Genomic DNA, 20285 nt, shown 5'->3' with positions numbered 1-20285 from the left:
GTCCTTATAAAGAGAGGACGTTTAGACATACACAGAGAGAGAGAGGAAGAGAGAGATGCCATGTGACAGAGTCAGACAATGAGTTATGTCATCACAAACTAAGGAATGCCACAGACTGCCACCAGAAGGCAGGAACAGGCATGGATCAGATTCTCATTTAAAAGGCAGACTGGCCCTGCCAACACCTTGATTTTGGACTTCTAGCCTCACAGCTGTGAGAAAATACATTTCTGTTGTTTAAGTCTGTGATATTTTATTACAGCAGCCCTGGAAAATGAAGACAAGAGGTAAACCGAAATCATAAAAAATGAATTCAACAGAAATCAGAAATTAAGGAAAAACAGAAAAATGAGCAAATGGGACAAACAGTGAATATTTAAGATTTAAACCTAACCATGTCAATAATCACATTAATAAACAGCCTAATTACCACAATTAAAAGGCAGAGATTGTCAGGCTGGAGTTTAAAAAATGCAAGATTCAGGGGGGGCAAGATAGTGGCTTAGTGAGGTGTTGAATTTAGTTCGTCCTCTAGAGCAGCTAGTAAATAGCCAGAAACAGTACAGAACAACTGATGGGGCTACATTAGCAACTGGACACACAGCGTACACCAGTCTGGGCAAGCTGGACCAGCTGAGACCCCACAAAGAACTGTAAGTCCCCCAAGTCGCAGAGGCCAGCACCCCTCCCCCACAGGCATGGCAAGCGAGTTCTCCGAGGGCAAACAGACTTTACTAGCAGCAAGGGCTTAGCTCAACAAAGCTCCACTTGAGGAATTAATTAACAAATTATGACTACTGAAAATAGGCCCCCAGAACAGAGAAATCCTGAATAAGCGTTAAAGGTACTAGGGATTTCTTTTTTAAATTTTTATTAATAAAGCCAATCAACACACAACATGAACATTCTTTTTTTTCCATCACATAGTTGTATATTCATTATCATGATCATTTCTTAGAACATTTGCATCAATTCAGAAAAAGAAATAAAAAGGAAACAAAAAAATTCATACATAACATACCCCTTATTGCTCCCTTTCATCACTAGCATTTCAATCTACCAAATTTATTTTAACATTTGTTCCCCCTATTATTTATTTTTAATCCATATGTTTTACTCATCTGTCCATAAGGTAGATAAAAGAAGCATCAGACACAAGGTTTTCACAATCACACAGTCACATTGCGAAAGCTGTATCATTATACAGACATTGTCAAGAAACATGGCTACTGGAACACAGCTCTACATTTTCAGGCAAGTTCCCTCCAGCCTCTCTGTTACACCTTAACTAAAAAGGTGATATCTATTTAACGTATAAGAACAACCTCCAGGATAACCTCTTGACTCTGTCTGGAATCAGCCATTGACACTTTATTTTGTCTTATTTCTCTCTTTCCTCTTTCGGTCAAGGTTTTCTCAATCCTTTGGTGCTGAGTCCCAGCTCATTCTAGGGTTTCTGTTCCATGTTGCCAGGAAGGTCCACACCCCTGGGAGTCATGTCCTATGTAGAGAGGGCGAGGGCAATGAGTTTGCTTTTCATGTTGATGAGAGAGAGAGAGGCCACATCTGAGCAACAAAAGAGGTTCTCTGGGGGTGACTCTTAGGCCTAATTTTAAGTAGGCTTAGCCTATACTTTGTGGGGTTAAGTTTCATATGAACAAACCCCAAGATTGGAGGCTCAGCCTATTGCTTTGGTTGTCCCCACTGTTTGTGAGAATATCAAGAATTCTCCACATGAGGAAGTTGAATTTTCCCCCTTTCTCACCATTCCCCCAGGGGGACTTTGCAAATACCATTTAGCTGATGTAAACAGTCTAACGTGCCCCTTTCCGAATGGAAACCCAGAGCCCTCAGGAGTGCAGAGATGGGGAGACTGGGATTAGGAATGCTCTCCCTCTGTGCCCCCTCTCCATGTTTCACCCTGCTTCTACGTTCCAAGGCCTAAGCTGCACCACATACCCATGGCCCTCACAACACACCTCTACAACTCCATGACATGCACCCCATGCTCAAAGGTACCAGTGTAATGTCCCCAACCAGTGCCTACACCTGTGCTGCAATGCATCACTGCACTGTTTTGCCCTGTCCCACTCCCCACATCCTGCTCCAGATCCTTCCTGCAAATACAAACCTTTAGACTGCTGAAGGCAATCACCAATCAAGATATTTACATGCCACAAAGACAATAGAAGATCACTAAGCATATCAAGATGCTGACAGATACAGCTCAGACGAATGACCAAATTAACATCGGAGGAGACACAGACTTTGAAACAACTAATCAAAGATGTTCCTATAAGTCTATTAAATAAAATAAATGGGATGGCTAATGACGCAAAGCAGATTTCAGAATAGGGAACATTACCAGGGTTAAGAGATTTATTTCATAATGATAGTAGGGAGAATTCTACAGTGTTACATGACAACTATAAATATATGCACCTAATAACAGAACTTCAAATTTATGAAACCAGTACTGACAAAACTGAAATGAAAAACAAAAACCCACTTAAAATTTTAGCATCCTTCTCTAAGCAGTTTTTTAAAATATACAAAAAACCAAGTAAGAAATAGGAGACTTGAACAACAATATCAACTTGAGCTAACTGACATTTAACACTCCACCCAGCAACGTAATGCACATTCTTTTCATATACATAAGGGACATTTACTTACCAAGACAAAATATGTTCTGGATCATAAAACAATTCATAAAAATTTAAAAGTCTTAAAATCATAAAAACAATGTTCTGTGATCACAATGGAATTAAATTAAAAAGCAATAATATACATATCTCTAGAAAATTCCCAAATATTGGGAAACTAAACAAAATGCTTTTTTACATAGTGTTTTAAAATAAAAATTATAAAGTTTTTTTGAAGTTGAAATAACACAGTAAAAATTGTGGGATGTAGTTAGAGTCATGGTCAAAGGAAAATTTATACAGCTGAATGTCTATGTTAAGATATAAGGTCTCAAATCCATAATTTCAGATTACACATTATGAAACCAGCAAACAGGCAAATTAAACCCAAAGTAAAGGTAAAAATAGAAATCAAATACAAAGAAAACAGAAATATAATAGCAAAACACCAATGAAGAAAGAGGGGTGGTGGAACATTTCTGTATCCTGACTGTAGTGGTGGTTATATGTACATAAACATGTTATAAACATTTTATCAAAATTAAAAATACATTTTTAAAAAATGTATGTAGGGCAGTGCAACGGTGGCTCAGTGGTAGAATTCTCGCCTGCCATGCCAGAGACCCAGGTTCGATTCCCAGAGCCTGCCCATGCCAAAAAAGAAAAAAGAAAGAGTAGGTCAGTGGTAGAAATCTCACATGCCATGCGGGAGACCTGGGTTCAATTTCTGGTCCATTCACTTTCCAAAAAAAAAAAAAAACAAAGAAAAATTCAACAAATGGTGCTGCAATAACAGGATACTCTCATGGAAAAATAATGAAATGTGACCCTGCCGTACAGCATACAAAAAAAAAAAAAAAAAAAAAAGCACATAAACACTTGTGAAATCAAAATGAGTTTCATTAATAATAGTATGCCAATGTCAATGTCTTGGTTTTAAGAGAATTTATTTTTATTTTGGTTATATAAGACATTATCATTAGTGTTGGCTGGGAAAAGGGTACAACAGAATCCTCTATCATTTTTTTTAAACTTTTATGTGGGTCTAAAATTAATTTAAAATTAAAACCCAATGAAACAAAAAAACTGGTTATTTGGGAATGTCAATAAAATAGATAAGCCAGGGAAAAGAGAGCAGATAATTAACCAAATACTAGCAATGAGACAAGTGCAAAATATTGTATCAAGTAGACTCTAAGATGTCCCTCAATGATTCCTGTCTTCTGGTATTCATATCCCTCTGTTTAATCCCCTTCCCTTGAGTGTAAGCTGGTCTAATGACTATGGCAAAGGCTATGGGCTGTCCCTTTCATGATTATGCTCCATAATACTGTTACTTCCATCTTGCCAACATACTCTCTCCCTTGCTGGCTTTGGTGAATCAAGCTGCCACGCTGGAGAGGCCAACCTGGTAAGGAACTATGGGCAGTCTTCAATCAACTGCCAACATAAAAAATAGGCCTCAATCCAACAACCCAAAATGAACTGAATCCTGCAAACAACTATATGAGCGTGGAATCGGATCCAGTTGAGTCTTCACTGACACACCAGTCTTGGCCAGCACTTTGATTGCAGCCTTGCAATCAAACCCTGAAGCAAAAGACTCAGCTAAGATGTGCCAAATTCTTGACCCACTAAAACTGTGAGACAGTAAATATGTTTTTTTAAGCTGCTAATTCTGTGGTAGTTTGCTAATGCAGCAAGAATTAACTAATACAAATATTAAAAGAATAAGGACATATTATAAACAATTTTATGTCAAAATTATAAACAATTTAGATGAAACAGACAAGTAGGCATATTTCTTAAAATATTCAAACTAAACAAACTCATTCAAGAAGAAACAGATAACTTGAGAAGCCTTTAACTCTTAATGAACTTGGAATTGTACTTTAAAAACCATCCCACAAAGAAAACTATAAGCACAGATGCATTCATTGGTAAATCCTACTAAATATTAAAGGAGAAAATAACATCAGTTCTATACAAAATCCTGAATTTTCAAGAGGAAGCAATAATCCTCAATATATTTTTTGCAGAAAATACAACAGACAGAGCAAGAAAAGAAAAGTACAAATCACCATTCTAGAAGATGTAAAATGTGTGGAAAAAAAAAGTTTAGCAAATTGAATACAATATGTAAAAAGCACACACTACACAATAACCAAGTGAAATTTACCCCAGGAAGTAAAGGTTGATTTTAACATCAAAAGCAAGAAATATAATTCCCATAATAACATAATAGAAAAGAAAAACATATGGCCATCTCAATAAATGCAGAAAAAAATTCATAAAGTTCAAAATCCATTTTTAAATACTCTCAACAATTAGGAATACAAGGGAACTTCCTCAATCTGATGAAGAAAATCAATGAAACCTACAGGTAACATCATGCTTTAATTAAAATGAAAGACTGACTGTTGTTTTCCCCTTAAGATCAAGAACAAGGCAAGGCTACTTATAACTATGCCTAAGAGTCACCCCAGAGAAACTCTTTTGTTGTTCAGATATGGCCTATTCTCTCTAAGCCAACTAGCAGGTGAACTCACTGCTCTTACCGCCCACCCCCTACATGCGACATGACTCCCAGGGGTGTAAATCTTTCTGGCAATGAGGGACAGAACTTCCGGGATGAACTAGGCCCCAGCATCATGAGTTTGAGAAAGTCTCCCTCATCAAAAGGGGGAAGAAAGAAATGATACAAAAATTAAGTTTCAGTGGCTGAGAGATTTCAGACAGTCTAGAGGTTATCCTGGAGGTTATTCTTATGCATTATATAAATATCCTTTTTTAACTGATGGTGCCTGGAGTGGTTATAGGGAAGTACATGGAGCTGTTGAACTGTTCTTCTAATAGCCTTGATTCTTGAAGATGATTGCATAACTAAAGCTTTTACAATGTGAACGTGTGATCATGAAAACCTTGTGCCTAATGTGCCTTTTATCCAGGGTATGGACAGATGAGTAAAAAAAAAGGATAAAAATAAATAAATAAATAATGGGTGAGGGGTAAGGAGTTAAAAAAAGGGTAGATGGAAATACTAGTGGTCAATGAGAGGGAAGTGTAAGGGATATGTTATGTATGAGTTTTTTCTCTTTTCTTTTTTCTTTTTCTGGAGTAATGCAAATGTTCTAAAAATGATCATGGTGATGAATACACAACTATGTGATGATATTGTGAGCCACTGATTGTATACTATGGATAAACTGTGTGTATGTGAAGATTTCTCAATTAAAAAAAAAAGAACAAGGCAAGGTCCACTCTTACCACACCTATTTAATATTGTCCTTGCCATTTTAGCCAGGACAGTAGGGGGAAAATCAAGATTGGAAAGAATAAAGTTAAACTTTCATTATTCATGGATAGCATGCTATCCAAACAGAAAACCCTCCAGAATGTACAAAAAAACCCATGGTAAATAGTTTAGCAAGGTTGCTGGATGCAAGGCCAATATACAAAAATTGCAGTTTTATATATCAGATATGAACAATCAGAAATTAAATTTTAAAATGAAATAAAACAACATCACATTAGGAATATTTGTTTAGGAATAACCTGGATCAAAGATACGCAAGACCTATACACTGAAAACTACAGAACATTATTAAGCATTATCAAAGAATATTAAGAGAAGTATATAATATTCATGGATCAGAAGACTCCACATAGTTAAGATGTCAATTTTCATATTGATCTATAATCCAACACAATCCCAACCAAAATCTCAGCAGGCATTCTTGTACAAACTGATATATTCATTTTAAATTTATATGCTAAGAACCTACAATGGCCAAAATAATAAGATTGCAGGACTTGTACTACCTGATATTAAGATTTATTTTAAAGGTACAAAAATACAGTATGGTATTGTTGTAAAGATAAACAAATAAATAAAAAAACAGAATAGAGAGTCCAGAAATTGACTCACACATACATGGTCAAATAATTTTCAATAAAGATAACAAAGCAATTAAATGGGGGAAAGGATAATCTTTTCAGCAAATGCTGATAGTACAGTTGGATATCCTTATGCAAAAAAATATATATATCAACTTCAAGCTCTATTTCCCTTCTCATATAAAAATTAACTTGCAATGAATCAATCTAAATTAAAAGTTAAATAATAATTTGCTTAATTTAGTATTTCTTGAAACTATTTAACTCATAACTGATAGAGGGATTTCACAATGAAAAAAATATGGGAATAAATATATTCTATTCTTTTCTTACAGGTATAATTAACAATAACCTATTTAAAACTGAGAAATCTAACAAAGATATGGGCTTAATTTTACCTAACCCAGTAATATACAAAAGTATTTTGACTATGGACTCTGTATTTACTTCTATTTCTGTATCCTTACCGCTCCCTGGGCCCTCCTTATTATAGCACTTATCTATAGAACAATAATCTCTGTTTCCCCATGAGATTAAACTCTCTTGCTGCTCATAGAACATGGAGTGATAATTTTTGTTTTAGCCAACTACTTCCAGTGACCAGACAATAGTGGAATCTTGATAAACGCTTCATGAATGAAAGAAGTGGGGAAACTAAGGATTTCTATTTAGACAGCCCACAAAGTACAGATGTCCAGGGAAATGGGATAAGACTTCAAACTGGAAAGAAAGATACCAAGGAAAAGTGATCTAAGAAGAAGGCTGGGTTAGTTTGAAATAAGAATAATATTTACTCAGAAAGAACTCTAACCCAGTTAGATGTAATAGTAATACCAATGTAGAGATGGTATCTGGTTCAGGACAATGCATACAAGTTGTTGTTTAATCACTAAGTAATTACCAATACTAATTTGCAAGAATTTGTTTTGTTCCATGAGGAAAATAGCATATTGATTATTATATGGAACCATATTGAAATAATTACTTCAATTTAATAGCATTGAAAATATAGCTTTAAGCATCAGTTCATTACACTGAAAGAAAACATTTCAAGCTTGTTTTATTCAGAATTAAAATGCTAGAATATATGACAACAAAAGTGTATCACAAAACAAAAAACTATGTATTGATCATGCTAAACCCTTGTTTGACATACATAAGCTTATTTAGATCTCACAACTATCTTAAGAGATTGTGATCTCCACCAAACACCTCTATAAACAGATTTGAAGAACTGAAGCCTCCTCTTTTCTGAGAATCTGCATTCTGTCACAAGAATATAGGTTGCCCTATTTCTTTTATCCAATACTACCCAAATCCTATAATATTGTGAACTTGTCTAATAAATTCAATTTTATAAACAGGTTAATTTTCCTGACTTTACAGAACCTATTGTTGGGCATTTCGGAGCACATAACAGTTCCATCATCTTATTCACAATATATTCTAGGAATTTAAAACGGCTGCCTCTCCTAGGAACATCTAAGTCTTCTATGTCTTACTCTGGTTTTGTATCAGAACGGATCTGTAACATTTCATGAGACTAGAAGCAAAGCAAGTCACAAGGACTTATAGAATGTTTTATAAATTCCAGATACTACACTACAAAGTTTCCTCTATTTAATTCCTATATACCCATTATGAGATAAATCCTTTTACATGTAAGAAATCTGAGGCTAACAATTAAGTTAAGTTCTTGTCGAAGGCCAGATATAATGGTGAAACCATGAAGCAAACCTGTCTGATACATTCCATAAGCTCATGTTTGTTTTTTAAGGTACAGAAAGTGAATAATATTTTCACAGAAATAAATGGTAGTATCATTATGTTACAATTGCAGAGTAGCTGTCCTTAAATTTCCAGACAAGTTAGAACAACAACAGTTTTTCTTCTTTTAGTACTTTGGCAGGTGTAATGTGATAGAAATGGCCAGTAATTTTGAGCCACACAGCCTGTTTCGTAATCCTGGATACATGAATTAACTGGTTGTTTAATATCTAGCAAATTATCGACTTTCTCTGAGCCTCAATTTTCTCTCTAAAATGAAGATTTTAAAAAGGACTTCTTGATAAGATGGTGTAAAGATCAAAATATGTAACCACCAAAAATACCTCTTTTTTCTTCAATACAATTTTATTGAGATATAGTCACAAATCATTTAAACTATCCGAAGTATAAAATCAATGGCTCACAGTATGGTTGCATAATTGTACATATGTCACCGTGATCAACTTTAAAACATTTTCATTACTCCAGAAAAGAAATAAAAAGAAAAAAGACAAAAACCCCCAAATCCTCCCATACCCCTTATTTCCACCCCCTATTATTGACCCATAGCATTGGTGTGGTACACTTGTTACTGTTGATGAAAGAATATTTAAAAGTATTTATAAACTATAATGTAATGAATGCTAGTTACTATTATAGTAAAAACACGCAGAAAAAATGTTTCGCCAGAAATTACTCTCTATTTTGTTCTCATGAATAAGAAATTTGTAAACTTACAGAAAGTACTCAACAGAAATTTAGTGAAGATGAGGTCTTTGCAAGTAAGATTTCAACAATTAACAAAAGGGACAGATATTCAAAAACTAATATGCTTTGATTCCCACTTGTTAACTTTAAAGACTCAACAATGAGAAGATTCAAAAAGAAAGAAAATCATATAGGTCAGTCCTGATTAAAGATGCTACTTCATAAGCCTACAACATTAAGTGAAATTCACAGTGAGGTGAGAAATGAACATAAAGGCTCTTTCCAAAAGATCTGTGTTGGACCATCTCAGCAGGAGTTGTCCCTAGGAAAAATGGCTAGAATGAAAAAAAAATAGAAGCTTTGATTGACTTGAAATGGAAAAGGAGCCAATCTGATCACCACGTGACTCCTTCCATTTTAGGTCTCTGCTGGCAAGAGTTTTAAAGGAGCATACATCATCATAACCCAATATATTTTTTATCCAACAACATTAAAATTACAATTTGTAGGCAGGTGCTGTTTTGATGCAATCAAGAGTAACAAACAACTTTTACAGTACTCTCATGGGTTTATTTAAACTGAATTCTAAAAGACACCCTTTTCTTAACCTTAGGTTTCTTTGCATTCAGAACATTCAGAAGGAGCAGTTACATAACAAAACAGAGATTAATGGGAACATAGATGCAATATATAGAAAACACTTACTTTAATTCTCTGTCCCTCCTGTCTTGCTTTGCTATTTAACTGCTTCATCTCGTGTTTTGTACCTGAGATCAAGAGGCATAAAATACTATTTCAAAATTTGTGTGTCCTCTCTAATTATTGGATTTGAACTCCCAGTATCTATAAAACCTACACCCTTTTCCCCTTCAGAAATAAAAACAATTGCAAACAAGCAATCTAGAGAAAATATCTCCTCTAAAGGAAAAAAGTAACAATTACTTTATTTTCCATCAATGCTAACAAATGGGAAAGTAATTAAAACTATTTATTTTATTTAGTATTTTTATTCACAACTAGATTTTCCCATTTGCAAGGTCAAAATATTGACCAGAATCTAACAATCTGGTAGTTATATAACACAAGCACAACTACCTGGTCAATGCCTAAAAAAAAAAAAACACATGAATTTAATTCAGAAGTCATCTTTCAGGGGGGTGGAATGAGTCTATATGATTTTGTATCTTCTCTAGTCACCTACACGTGATCGTTTTTTTTTTTTCTTTTGTAACAGTTGTTTCCTTTCTGCTACTCTGTAATTTTGTTCCTAGCACGCACGCGCACACACACACACACACACACACACACACACACACACACACACCCCAATTCCAAGTTTTATTAAGTCAGGAGCATACCTATACATCTTAGCCGGTCATTCTGTTTCTTGTTGCATCTGTCCTTCATACCACAATGAATTAAGCTTTATGAAACGCTCTGTGTCATTCCCTACTTAAAAATCTATTTTTAATTGGCCTTCCACTTTCCAAAGGACAGACTACATTTCTTCTATGGAAAGGTTTCCTGCTTTATCTTATACTATTTACCTATAAAATCAGTAGGTGAATTTTGCAATTTTCTATTTGTATTCTCTTTTATTCCACTCTTTCAGAAAGTTACCTTCCTTTTAACCTTATTCATACAAATACTGCCTCTGTCCTATAATGTTCTACTCAAATACTTCTTCCATTAGTCTTTCCTGACTTGTCTAAAATAATCTCTCCTCCCCTGAAATCCCACAGTAATAAATGAAATTAATTTGGTAATTGTTGTCTAATGATAGCATCTCCATGCTGTCTTAAAAGAGTTAAAGTTTCGGGCGGGCCGCGGTGGCTCAGCGGGCAAAGTGCTTGCCTGCTATGCCGGAGGACCTCGGTTCGATTCCCGGCCCCAGCCCATGTAACAAAAAAAACGGAAAAACAAAATACAATAAAACAAGAAAATGTTTAAAAAATGTTTCCCTTTCTTCCTTCCTTCCTTCCTTCTCTCTGTCTTTCCTTTAAAAAAAAAAAAAAAAAAAAAAAAAAGAGTTAAAGTTTCATAATATAGCTCTTTCCTTTAACTAAATACAACTTCTATTTCAAACTATATTCTCTAAACTTTAAGATATAACACTTATTCACTTTTAACATTTCAGAAATTAGTGCATTTACAAATCTAGGATCTTAAAATTAGGGGACCATGGTAGGCATAAGTTCCTTAAAAGCAAGGAGACGTAAGTAAAGATGACTTATTTACAAGGTGGGGATCACACCACTGCTCAGCTGAGAGAGAAAACAGCAGACTCCCTCTGTCTCTACTTACTGCCAAGGCCTCTGACTGTCAAATGTAAGTGAACTAACCCTCCAGGTTCTCCCCAAACTCTAGACAGTATAACCCCAGGTGGTGCTGGAATAACCTCTGTGCACTTTGTATAGAGAGCACATGAAGGAAACTAAAGTCCTATCCCATATTTAATTATAATACTATTGAACCACTAGCTAACAAACTGCAGAGTGGCTCTTAGCCAAGCTCTTTTAAATGAATGAAAAGATTGAAAACCTGCTAAGAAAGGAGAGAGCACTGAGCAAAATTAAAGGGAAGGCTCCCTTTGGCCAGATAGAACAGAAATGGCCCAGGAGTTGCAAGAGAAATGACATAAATCACATCTGAATAACCTATGGACTGATTCTGGATTACTGAGAATCTAAAATCTATGCCTGCTCTAGTTGAATTTTAAGTTTTGCAACCCTAATTGATGACCATTAGAAGTTTAGAGCAGCAACTCCTGAATCCTTAAACCATGTTTTTATTTCCTACCTGATCTAGTCTCTCATGCTGCTGTCCATGTGTGTTTCTGAAAATTGGACTATGAAAATGTCCACTGTTGGTGCTTTTCAAATTAAATGAACCATGATATCTCTTCACTACTATAGGTAGCAGAAGTCGTAGCCAAAATCAAAACGAAAGGCCTAAGGGTACACAGGTAGTTCAGTAGTAGAATTCTTGCCTGCTATGTGGGGGACCTGGGTTTGATTCCTGGCCCATGCACTTCCCAAAAACAAACAAACAAACAAGCAAAACAAAGGAAAAAACAAAAAAACTCAACAAATGGTGCTGCAATAACAGGATACTCACATGGAAAAAGAATGAAATGTGGCCCCACCATAAGCATACCAAAAAAAATAAAGGCCTCAAATCATACTACTATTTATCTCTTAATAAAAACTCCCTGAAATAATTTTGTTATGTCATACACAGCAGCTAAACCAAATACTTTAAAGCCAACTCACCACATAACTGGTTTTCCCCTTCTCTACTAATAGGCCTAACTCCTGAACTTCAGTGAAGTAGTTATCATAACCCCCTGTTATAAATGGGGGGCAGGAAAGGTAGGGGGGAGAGACACGTGAAGCAAAGAGACTTGGCTTTGCCACAGAGCTAGGAAGTAAGAGTACTAGAAATACAACCCAAGAAACTTGATTTCAATATTTAAGCTCCTAAATTTTATGCTATTCTACTTCACAATTTACTATACTTGCTAGGAAAAATTTTTTTTAACGATATCATGTTCAACTCTTTTCCTGTTTCATCTTTCGTAAACCATTGCAGATCCTCTTTTCTTTTTAACCTTTCACCTCTCATCCATTTCCAGATCTTCAGTACACTGCAGAAAATTTAGGACAGTTTTTTTTTTAATGAGCTGGGAAATAATAATGAAAGGAAATTAGAAAAGTACTAGAATAGGATTCAGAATATCTGAGTTCTAGACCAGGATCTCTCATTAATTAGTTATACAACCTAGTCAAATCACAACTTCAGTTTCAGTTTTCTTACCTATGAAATAAGGAGGTTTTACATAAATGATAACTCATATACTTTTCAGCTTACAAAATTTTATGATACTGTAAAATGCTGAGGGCAGGAAGAAACAGCAATTGACGTGATTATTTCATTGTGTAAACGACATTACAAAGAGAAGGGAAATCCTTGATAGAAATTTTTAGCCATTAAACAAAAAAGCATCCTAATTCTATTGCTTCCTTTTCCAAAAATAACTCTCACAATATTTTATATATAGCCTGAAAAATATCCATGATTAAAAAGCCAAATCTCAATTCTGATGATGTCTATAAATATGTAATTTCTGATCATCAGGCAATTTCTGCTACTCTTAGGTAGAGAAGTCAAGCAGGAAGGGTAGGGTCAGGGGAGGCACTTAATTACCACTTAGTGGTTACCTACCAATGAACTCACATTTATCTGTTAAATTAAGAGAGGACAAATTCCATTATTTTGGAAGAACGTCAAGATTTTGCGCCTCTCCTGTGAGCCCCACCATAATCCCCAGCCCAGAATGCAAACCTCCGTGGTACTTTAGGACTTCATTTTGAGCTTGGCCTGCACTGGGCAGTGGAATAAAGAGGGCAAGAAAACCAAGAAGACATGGCCTTTGGGATTTTCACACACTTAAATATCAGACACGGCAGAAAGAGAATCTGTATAGCAAAAAATATAATCATGAAAATGCACAATGGATTATTAGGTATTTTGAGATTACAATGATGGTGGTAATAGTGGTAATTAATATCCGCTTCCACTTACTGTGCCAATAAATAAAGTTAAATACTTCATAGCATTTATTACATTCCCTCTTCACCACAACCCTACAAGGCATATATAAAATTATCATAATTTTATGAGATAAGAAAACTGAGGGACAAAGAGGTTCATTGCTAAGGTCACACAGTACAAGTATCTGAAGTCTGTGTTCTTAAATGATTTTTTGCAGTATCACCAATTAGAACAATTTGTTAAGCATAACAGAGAGGCATATCACCATTAATACCACCACTATGTACTTTGAGCTTCACCATTTTCAATCAGCTTTGTTTTCCAACTTGATTATATTCAGCAAGCACATTAAAAAACTATGTAACAAAACAAGGTATCAGTGGCTAAGAAAGTTCAAATGGAGTTGAGAGGCTATACTGGAAGTTACTCTTATGCAAGCTTCAGCTAGACATTGCTAATTGCCATGGTTTGTCAAACCCCAAGTAACCTCATTTTTGTTAACCCTAAAGAAAACCTAGGGTTTGAACTGAGCCTCTACAAAAGTTTCATGTACTAAGTTTACTTTCCTGAAATCTATAACCTCCAGAGGGTTTTTAGGACAGGTAAGTCCTGAAACCCACAGGGGCTAGCGTCTGATTTCTCAGATGGAATATCAACTAATTCCATCCCCCCTATCCTATATTGACACCCTCTTCAATAGGAAAAAGTTAGAATGGACATGGCCCAAAGACCCCTACAGACTGGGAATAGGATCAAAGAAGGAGGGGTTATAACAGAGAAGAAAGGACTAACAAATGAGTAAGACTGCTGAATCACCACAATGATATTTCTTTTAGCTTCCAGTGTTTTAGACTTGAAAATGTGGAATGGTAACCAATACTAAAGTTTGAAATCAGTTTTGTAATTAATTGTTAAAATGTACTTTGAAAAGATTGCTTTTTGTGTGTGTATATATTTCACAATTTAAAAAACATGTTTAAAAAAAAAACAACTCTGTAAAGCCTCCATATGTACAAGGTAGTACATTAGGCAGAGACTAAAACTTCTGTGTCAAAGTTTGGCAGGAGGAAACTTTTGTTCTCCAAAAAAAAAGAAATGGACAAATGAATGGAAAGGGAAATAGATTTTTATTTACATTCTTTACAAGTCTAAAAGAAACAAAACTATGTAATGTGTGACTGAATTAAATAATTCTTAGTCAACGCTAAAGCACTTGCTGTGCAGTGGATACCGAGCTAAGCATTTTACATACATTATCTCATTTAATCCTCACAACCATCTTAGAAAGGTGACCCTATTTCCCCCATTTTGTAAATGAGTAAACTGAAATGCAATAAATTTAAGCAGTGTGCCCAGAATTACACAGGTAGTGACAGAGCTGGGATTCATATGCAGAATAGCTAATAGCTCAGGAGCCTGGCTCTTATACAGCCTTTGGAAAAGAAAGAAAAACCTAAAACTAGAATAAATCATTAACACTACAATAATCAAGAAAAATCATAATATTCTTCGGCCTTAAAAACTCTTCAAGGAATAATTTGCTGTGGGAAGTTCTGATAACCAGAAACTCAACCACCTCTTCACTGTGAGGTTACTTTTCTGTTAGATTTGGGAAAAAAAGGGACAGGCAAACTAGAAAAGAGTTCTGCTGGTATGAAGGTCCCTACCTCTCATCACATGACTTCATGTAGACAATCCTGTAGAATGATATGTATAGCAACATAAAGAATATAATAGGTTTCATGTACCAAATATGGTTTCATAGTACTGCAAAAAATTCTTGTTTCTCCTTTTGAATAATTTGTTGGGAGGGGTGATGGAAGAGAAGAAGTAGTAGGGGAGGGGGATACAGCAATTCAGTAGTTGAATTCATGTAAATTCAAGGCCTGTGTTTTATAACTCCACCAAACAACTCATTTCACAATTTTCTTTTAGTTTTCTTTTTGTAGCCTACTAAGCATTTCCAAACTTTATTAAAAGTAAAATTAAACATTTTCTTTGTAGTGATGTCATTGAAAATCAAATTATTTTTTATGATGCTATTTGCTGTGAACATATGATATTTACACAATATGATAAAGTCTAAATTTCATTCACATGATTTCTACGAAAGTATCTGCAATTTCTTTAAAGTTTAAAATGACAATTAATTTACTAACAATGTGTCAAAACTGAGTTTTGGCCAATATCAGTGTTCAGTTCATAATTTAAAAACAACACACTGAAATCTTCGAGTGAGATTCTTATTAACAAAGTTATATTCACTTATGTCTATGATTATTAAAAAAATGGCCAGGATAGTGAATGGAGTTTAATGATAGAACTCCTGATAACTAAGAATCTTCCTATCAAAGAGCTCCGAAGAAGGCTTCAAAGATAACTTTACGTGTTATCACATAAAGCTAAAAGCCTAGTGAAAAGAGTTAATGGAAGAAATAAATAATTTAAAATTGTATCCCTATTTTTGTAAATACGATATAATCTCTTTAATTCACTAGACTATTTAGGTTCAAACTATGACTAGAACAGGAGAAAAAAGAGTGGATTTCAATGGGAGCAAAAATAATGATGGGTCGCCCCTATCTTCTCTCTCAATAGATGGGTGGGCATATAAATGTACATAATTCAATGGAAGACAAGGAGTATCCAAAGATTAATCTGGGTTCTTAAAATAGGAAACTAGCTTACTACAGAATAAATTTAACTTTAAATGACACACAACGTATATTCAAAAAAAAAATGAGCAAAAATACAGCATTTCATGTTTGACCTACAGATAAAATAACAAAAAGAAAAGCAAGATTCGCTTTGGAGTCCATCTCTAGAGTCAGACTTAATTGCATGATAACAAATTGATCATGAGTATATTATTATGTTCTTCTATCTTAAAATCTTATGTAATACTCAAGTAGAAAAAGCTGAAAGCTTGAAAGGGAAGTAAACGAAGTACAAAGGCACCATTTACTGAATTCTAAGAAATGACATATTCAATAATCCAAGCCTCTAATAGAAAATCTCTATTTTGAGATCTCTACTACATAAAATGATTTCTTCCACAATCTAAATAGAGAATCTCCCTTTTCTAGTCACAGTATTAATTCAGAGAATGAGAAACTTTTAAATTGGAAAGAAATTTGGGCCAGTTTAACCACCCCAAGATAAAATAACATGTCCAAGACCAAATGCCTAGTTAGGAGTAGTGTCAACAGTAAAATCCAAGTCTTCTGATACCTGGGGCAGTGCTCTTTACAATACATCCAGTATTCTTGGCCGCTGATGTCCAAAAGAGAAACACAGAAATCTATGTTTAACTGTCTTTCTGTGTATCTTTTTTAATTTCACCTGACCGTCCCAGCTCTTCCCAAAGTATTCAAAATAAATTGAGTAGAGCCAAACATGACAGCAAAGCCATTCTTTCACTCAGCATTTTTCAATGCAGTACAATGGAACCAATACTGAAGACTATGAAGCCAATTTGCTTTTAGGGTTAAGGATCCATAAATTTTATTCCTGATATTCGTCCCTTGAAGGATGAGGAATAGTCATTATTCATTAGAAGTATGGTCTTTTGGAAAAGATATCTCTTAACTTCACCTGTTTACTGGGAAGTCTGGAAGCACAGATTAATTTTATTGTTAATTCTTTGGTCTAATTTTTCATTTCCCACTCTCAATCTAAAAAGCATGTTTTTTTTTTTTACTGGAAACTGTTCTAACTTTTGACCTTTCAGTACATAGAAAGTTAGCTTGGGCCTGTTTTCTTTTATTCTCAGCCAAGAAATGTCATCTATTATGTCTATCTTGAAATGCTTCAGACAGATAGGGCCATACAGTCCCTGATATAAATGGCTGATGACCCTGGAAGCAAGAACATGGTAGGGGGATGGGGTGGGGGTGGGCATTGGAAGCTGGTGCTTTGAAAGCCACTGCCATCTCTCAAGGCAAATAAACACACACACAAAAATGGTTATGTGAGCATCAATAGTACCCAGTGGAGCATTCCAAGCTCTTCCAACTTTAGAAAAGAATACTATAAACAAACAGTCCAGGGACAGAAATAACACCAAGAACATTTCCTTAATTGTAGGAGATAAAATACCCACCCCACCCCACCTCCAGAACAGTATGCCAATTTATACAAAGAATTAAATCTAATATGAAGACACTGAATATTCTATATTTCCATGAAAATAAGATAGTGTTTCTTTCTCTTAGAAAACAGAATTCATATATGAAAGAACTTATTCTGCAATTTATCTTTACAGGTTTAATCAAGTAGACTTACTCTAGATGAGTCGTAGGATGGGCTTGGTTGACCACTCGTTCCCCAGGATGTTGTTCCTCCTCGTTCATCCATACCTAAGAAGAGAAGAGAAGGAAAGATAAAAACCCAAAGAGATACCTTATAGGTATTTTTGGTATGGTATAGGAAAAGTACAATTCAACAAACTGCAATTTGCATTTAAGTGGAACTTTTGGATGTATATCCATTTTTGACCCAGAAACCTGTAGAAAACAATTCAAAGTATTTTCATCAAGGCTCCACAAGACTTCATACAATGCCCTATATATGTTACAGAATTTCATAATTCCAAAATATTTCTTTGGAGACCTTAGAATAGGGTCTGATCTAGGTCCCTCCATCACTTCCCTCATCCACTGTTACTTCTATGAGTGAATAAACCCCAACCTTTTTCTCTTTTGGTACTGCCTACGTAGGAATCTGAAGAGTCTGGTTATTGTGTGTTAACCTTATATACTGAAGTTAAGTCAAATAACTGTTCAACTGAATACAGTTGGTTTCTACCAGGACAGTAATTAGAGATACCAAAATTATTTAAAATGACACAACAACTTAAGTTAGTAATTTTGTGGGCAGCACTTCAATCTCCTCTCAAATCAAACACACTCTGATTTTAAATAGCAGACAAAATTTCATAAAAGTTAAGAGGAAAAGTCAACATTGAGAATGGATCCAGTAACCATCACCCATAAAATGTTTATGATACTCTTTAATATACTGTCTGAAGCTTTAGCCTCATTATTTTTCACCTCCCCATCAGCCTTTATCACAGAAAAAGCTGGGAAAATTGAGGATTTCTCACTCAGAAGCATCCAGCCATTTCTTCCTTTTCTGTTTTGAGAACCCTAGTCTTCATCATGTTTAGTCAGGAATCCTTCTGAGCTTTCTATGATGAAATACAGGGAGCTGAAGTCTTTGTTTCATTTCTGCATGAGAAAAACCTAGATGTTACAATGACAATATTCTCTCTTCCTTTCAAAAAAATCCCTGGAAGAACTCTGTGATTTAAGTGACATTGTGGCATGTAATACATTAAAGGCCAGAAATGCTTCAGTGACTAGCCATGATTCCCAAGGTTCTTATATAGGGAAAGAATTGTCAACTGAAGGGATGGGGTGACAAAAGCAGGGAAAGGGCCAGTTGGTTTCCAAAGTACAGTCTCATAATTACTAATTCACTTGGTAGTGTAACTGAGAAATCAGGATTTGAGGGATGAATTTGATTAGTATATCACATTCATTTTTGCTTTTTTGGGATATTGGAGTAGATAGAGGGGAATACCTGAAATCCCTAAACTATAATTCAGCTGCCCTGATATCTGAAATGATTGTAAAAGCCCTTTTATCTTGTGCCTTTGTGTCTGTAAGAGCTGTTACTCCCTGTTTCTGGTCATTTACTGGTAGGGCAAAGGCCTTTATGTTAATGAAGAGTTTGAAGTCAGCCATTAATTAGCTTTAGCCCGACACTTGTAAATCATATCAGCTAGACTCTGCTATTTAAAGATAACTTGTCTTCCTTTCACTTGGTTTATACACCTTTAGTACTGAAGTGATAAGCTCTGCCTCCCTTCCTTTCAGCTTCTGTTCTCCTATTGAAATGATAATGAAGCACTGTCTCCTTTCTGGGCTTTCAACTTGCTATTCGAAATGACCTCATCTATCCTTGCTAAAATCCTTAAAAACCTTGAATCCCCTAAACTCAGGGAGACAAATTTTGGGCCATTAGGCTGTCCGCTCTCCTACTACGTGTCTAGTAAATAAACTCTCTCTCTTTGGAACCTCACTGTCTCAGGAATTCGTTATTGTTCATGCCGGGCAAAAGAATCCACAGCCTTTGTTCAGTAATAGTAGGACTCAAATATTTTCTTTTTATGAATCTATATTTCCTATATTAAGTGTTTTATATGTTTTTCAAAGACTTTGTCTTAAGTATATAGAAAAAAGGGATATATATTAGCAATAACATCCCAGGTACAATTCCACCTAAACCAGAAGCTCTGAAAACAAAGAGGTTATGTGTAAAGATACCAAGAGCTTTGTTTATTCTTGGAGAATTATTACTAAAGTACTAAAATCAAGAAAGATTCTATAAATTTGGGGAATATCATAACAAACAAACAAAAAACACTTCAGCATCTCTGCTATACACCAATTACATGTGGGCTATTTTTCAGGAATTTTCTTTGTAGTCAACAAAGTAGAACAGCATATAGAATTCCTATGAGACTCAATCCAAGACTAAGGACACCATTAACCCAAAAAACCACTAATATTTAACAACATATGAGACTGCAAATCATTTAACGAAAAATTTTATGCAAAAAAATCGTGCTTTCATTGAACATTAAGAAATTCACTGAGCATAAAATGGAAACATTTTGATGACTCCTAATGAAAATCACTTACTTTTTTC

At 35.0% G+C, this 20285-nt stretch overlaps 1 protein-coding gene across 3 annotated transcripts in view; it reads right to left on the bottom strand.

The window, feature by feature from the left end:
- The window catches only part of TCF12 (transcription factor 12), a 450527-nt gene that overhangs the window by 279233 nt on the left and 151009 nt on the right, over window positions 1-20285 (bottom strand). For 2 of the 3 annotated variants that reach the window (XM_077128013.1, XM_077128014.1), the window contains exon 4: window positions 17856-17929. In XM_077128013.1, coding sequence (XP_076984128.1) covers window positions 17856-17929 — 74 coding nt within the window. Of the gene's footprint in view, window positions 1-9722; window positions 9785-17855; window positions 17930-20285 lie in introns of all 3 variants that reach the window. The other variant, XM_077128015.1, reaches the window with a different exon arrangement.

The sequence above is a fragment of the Tamandua tetradactyla genome, chromosome 14 (genome assembly GCF_023851605.1).
Source record: "Tamandua tetradactyla isolate mTamTet1 chromosome 14, mTamTet1.pri, whole genome shotgun sequence".
In the NCBI taxonomy this organism is placed as follows: domain Eukaryota; kingdom Metazoa; phylum Chordata; class Mammalia; order Pilosa; family Myrmecophagidae; genus Tamandua; species Tamandua tetradactyla.
Note: the sequence above shows the minus strand (reverse complement) of the source record. Positions and strands in the feature narration are given on the sequence as shown.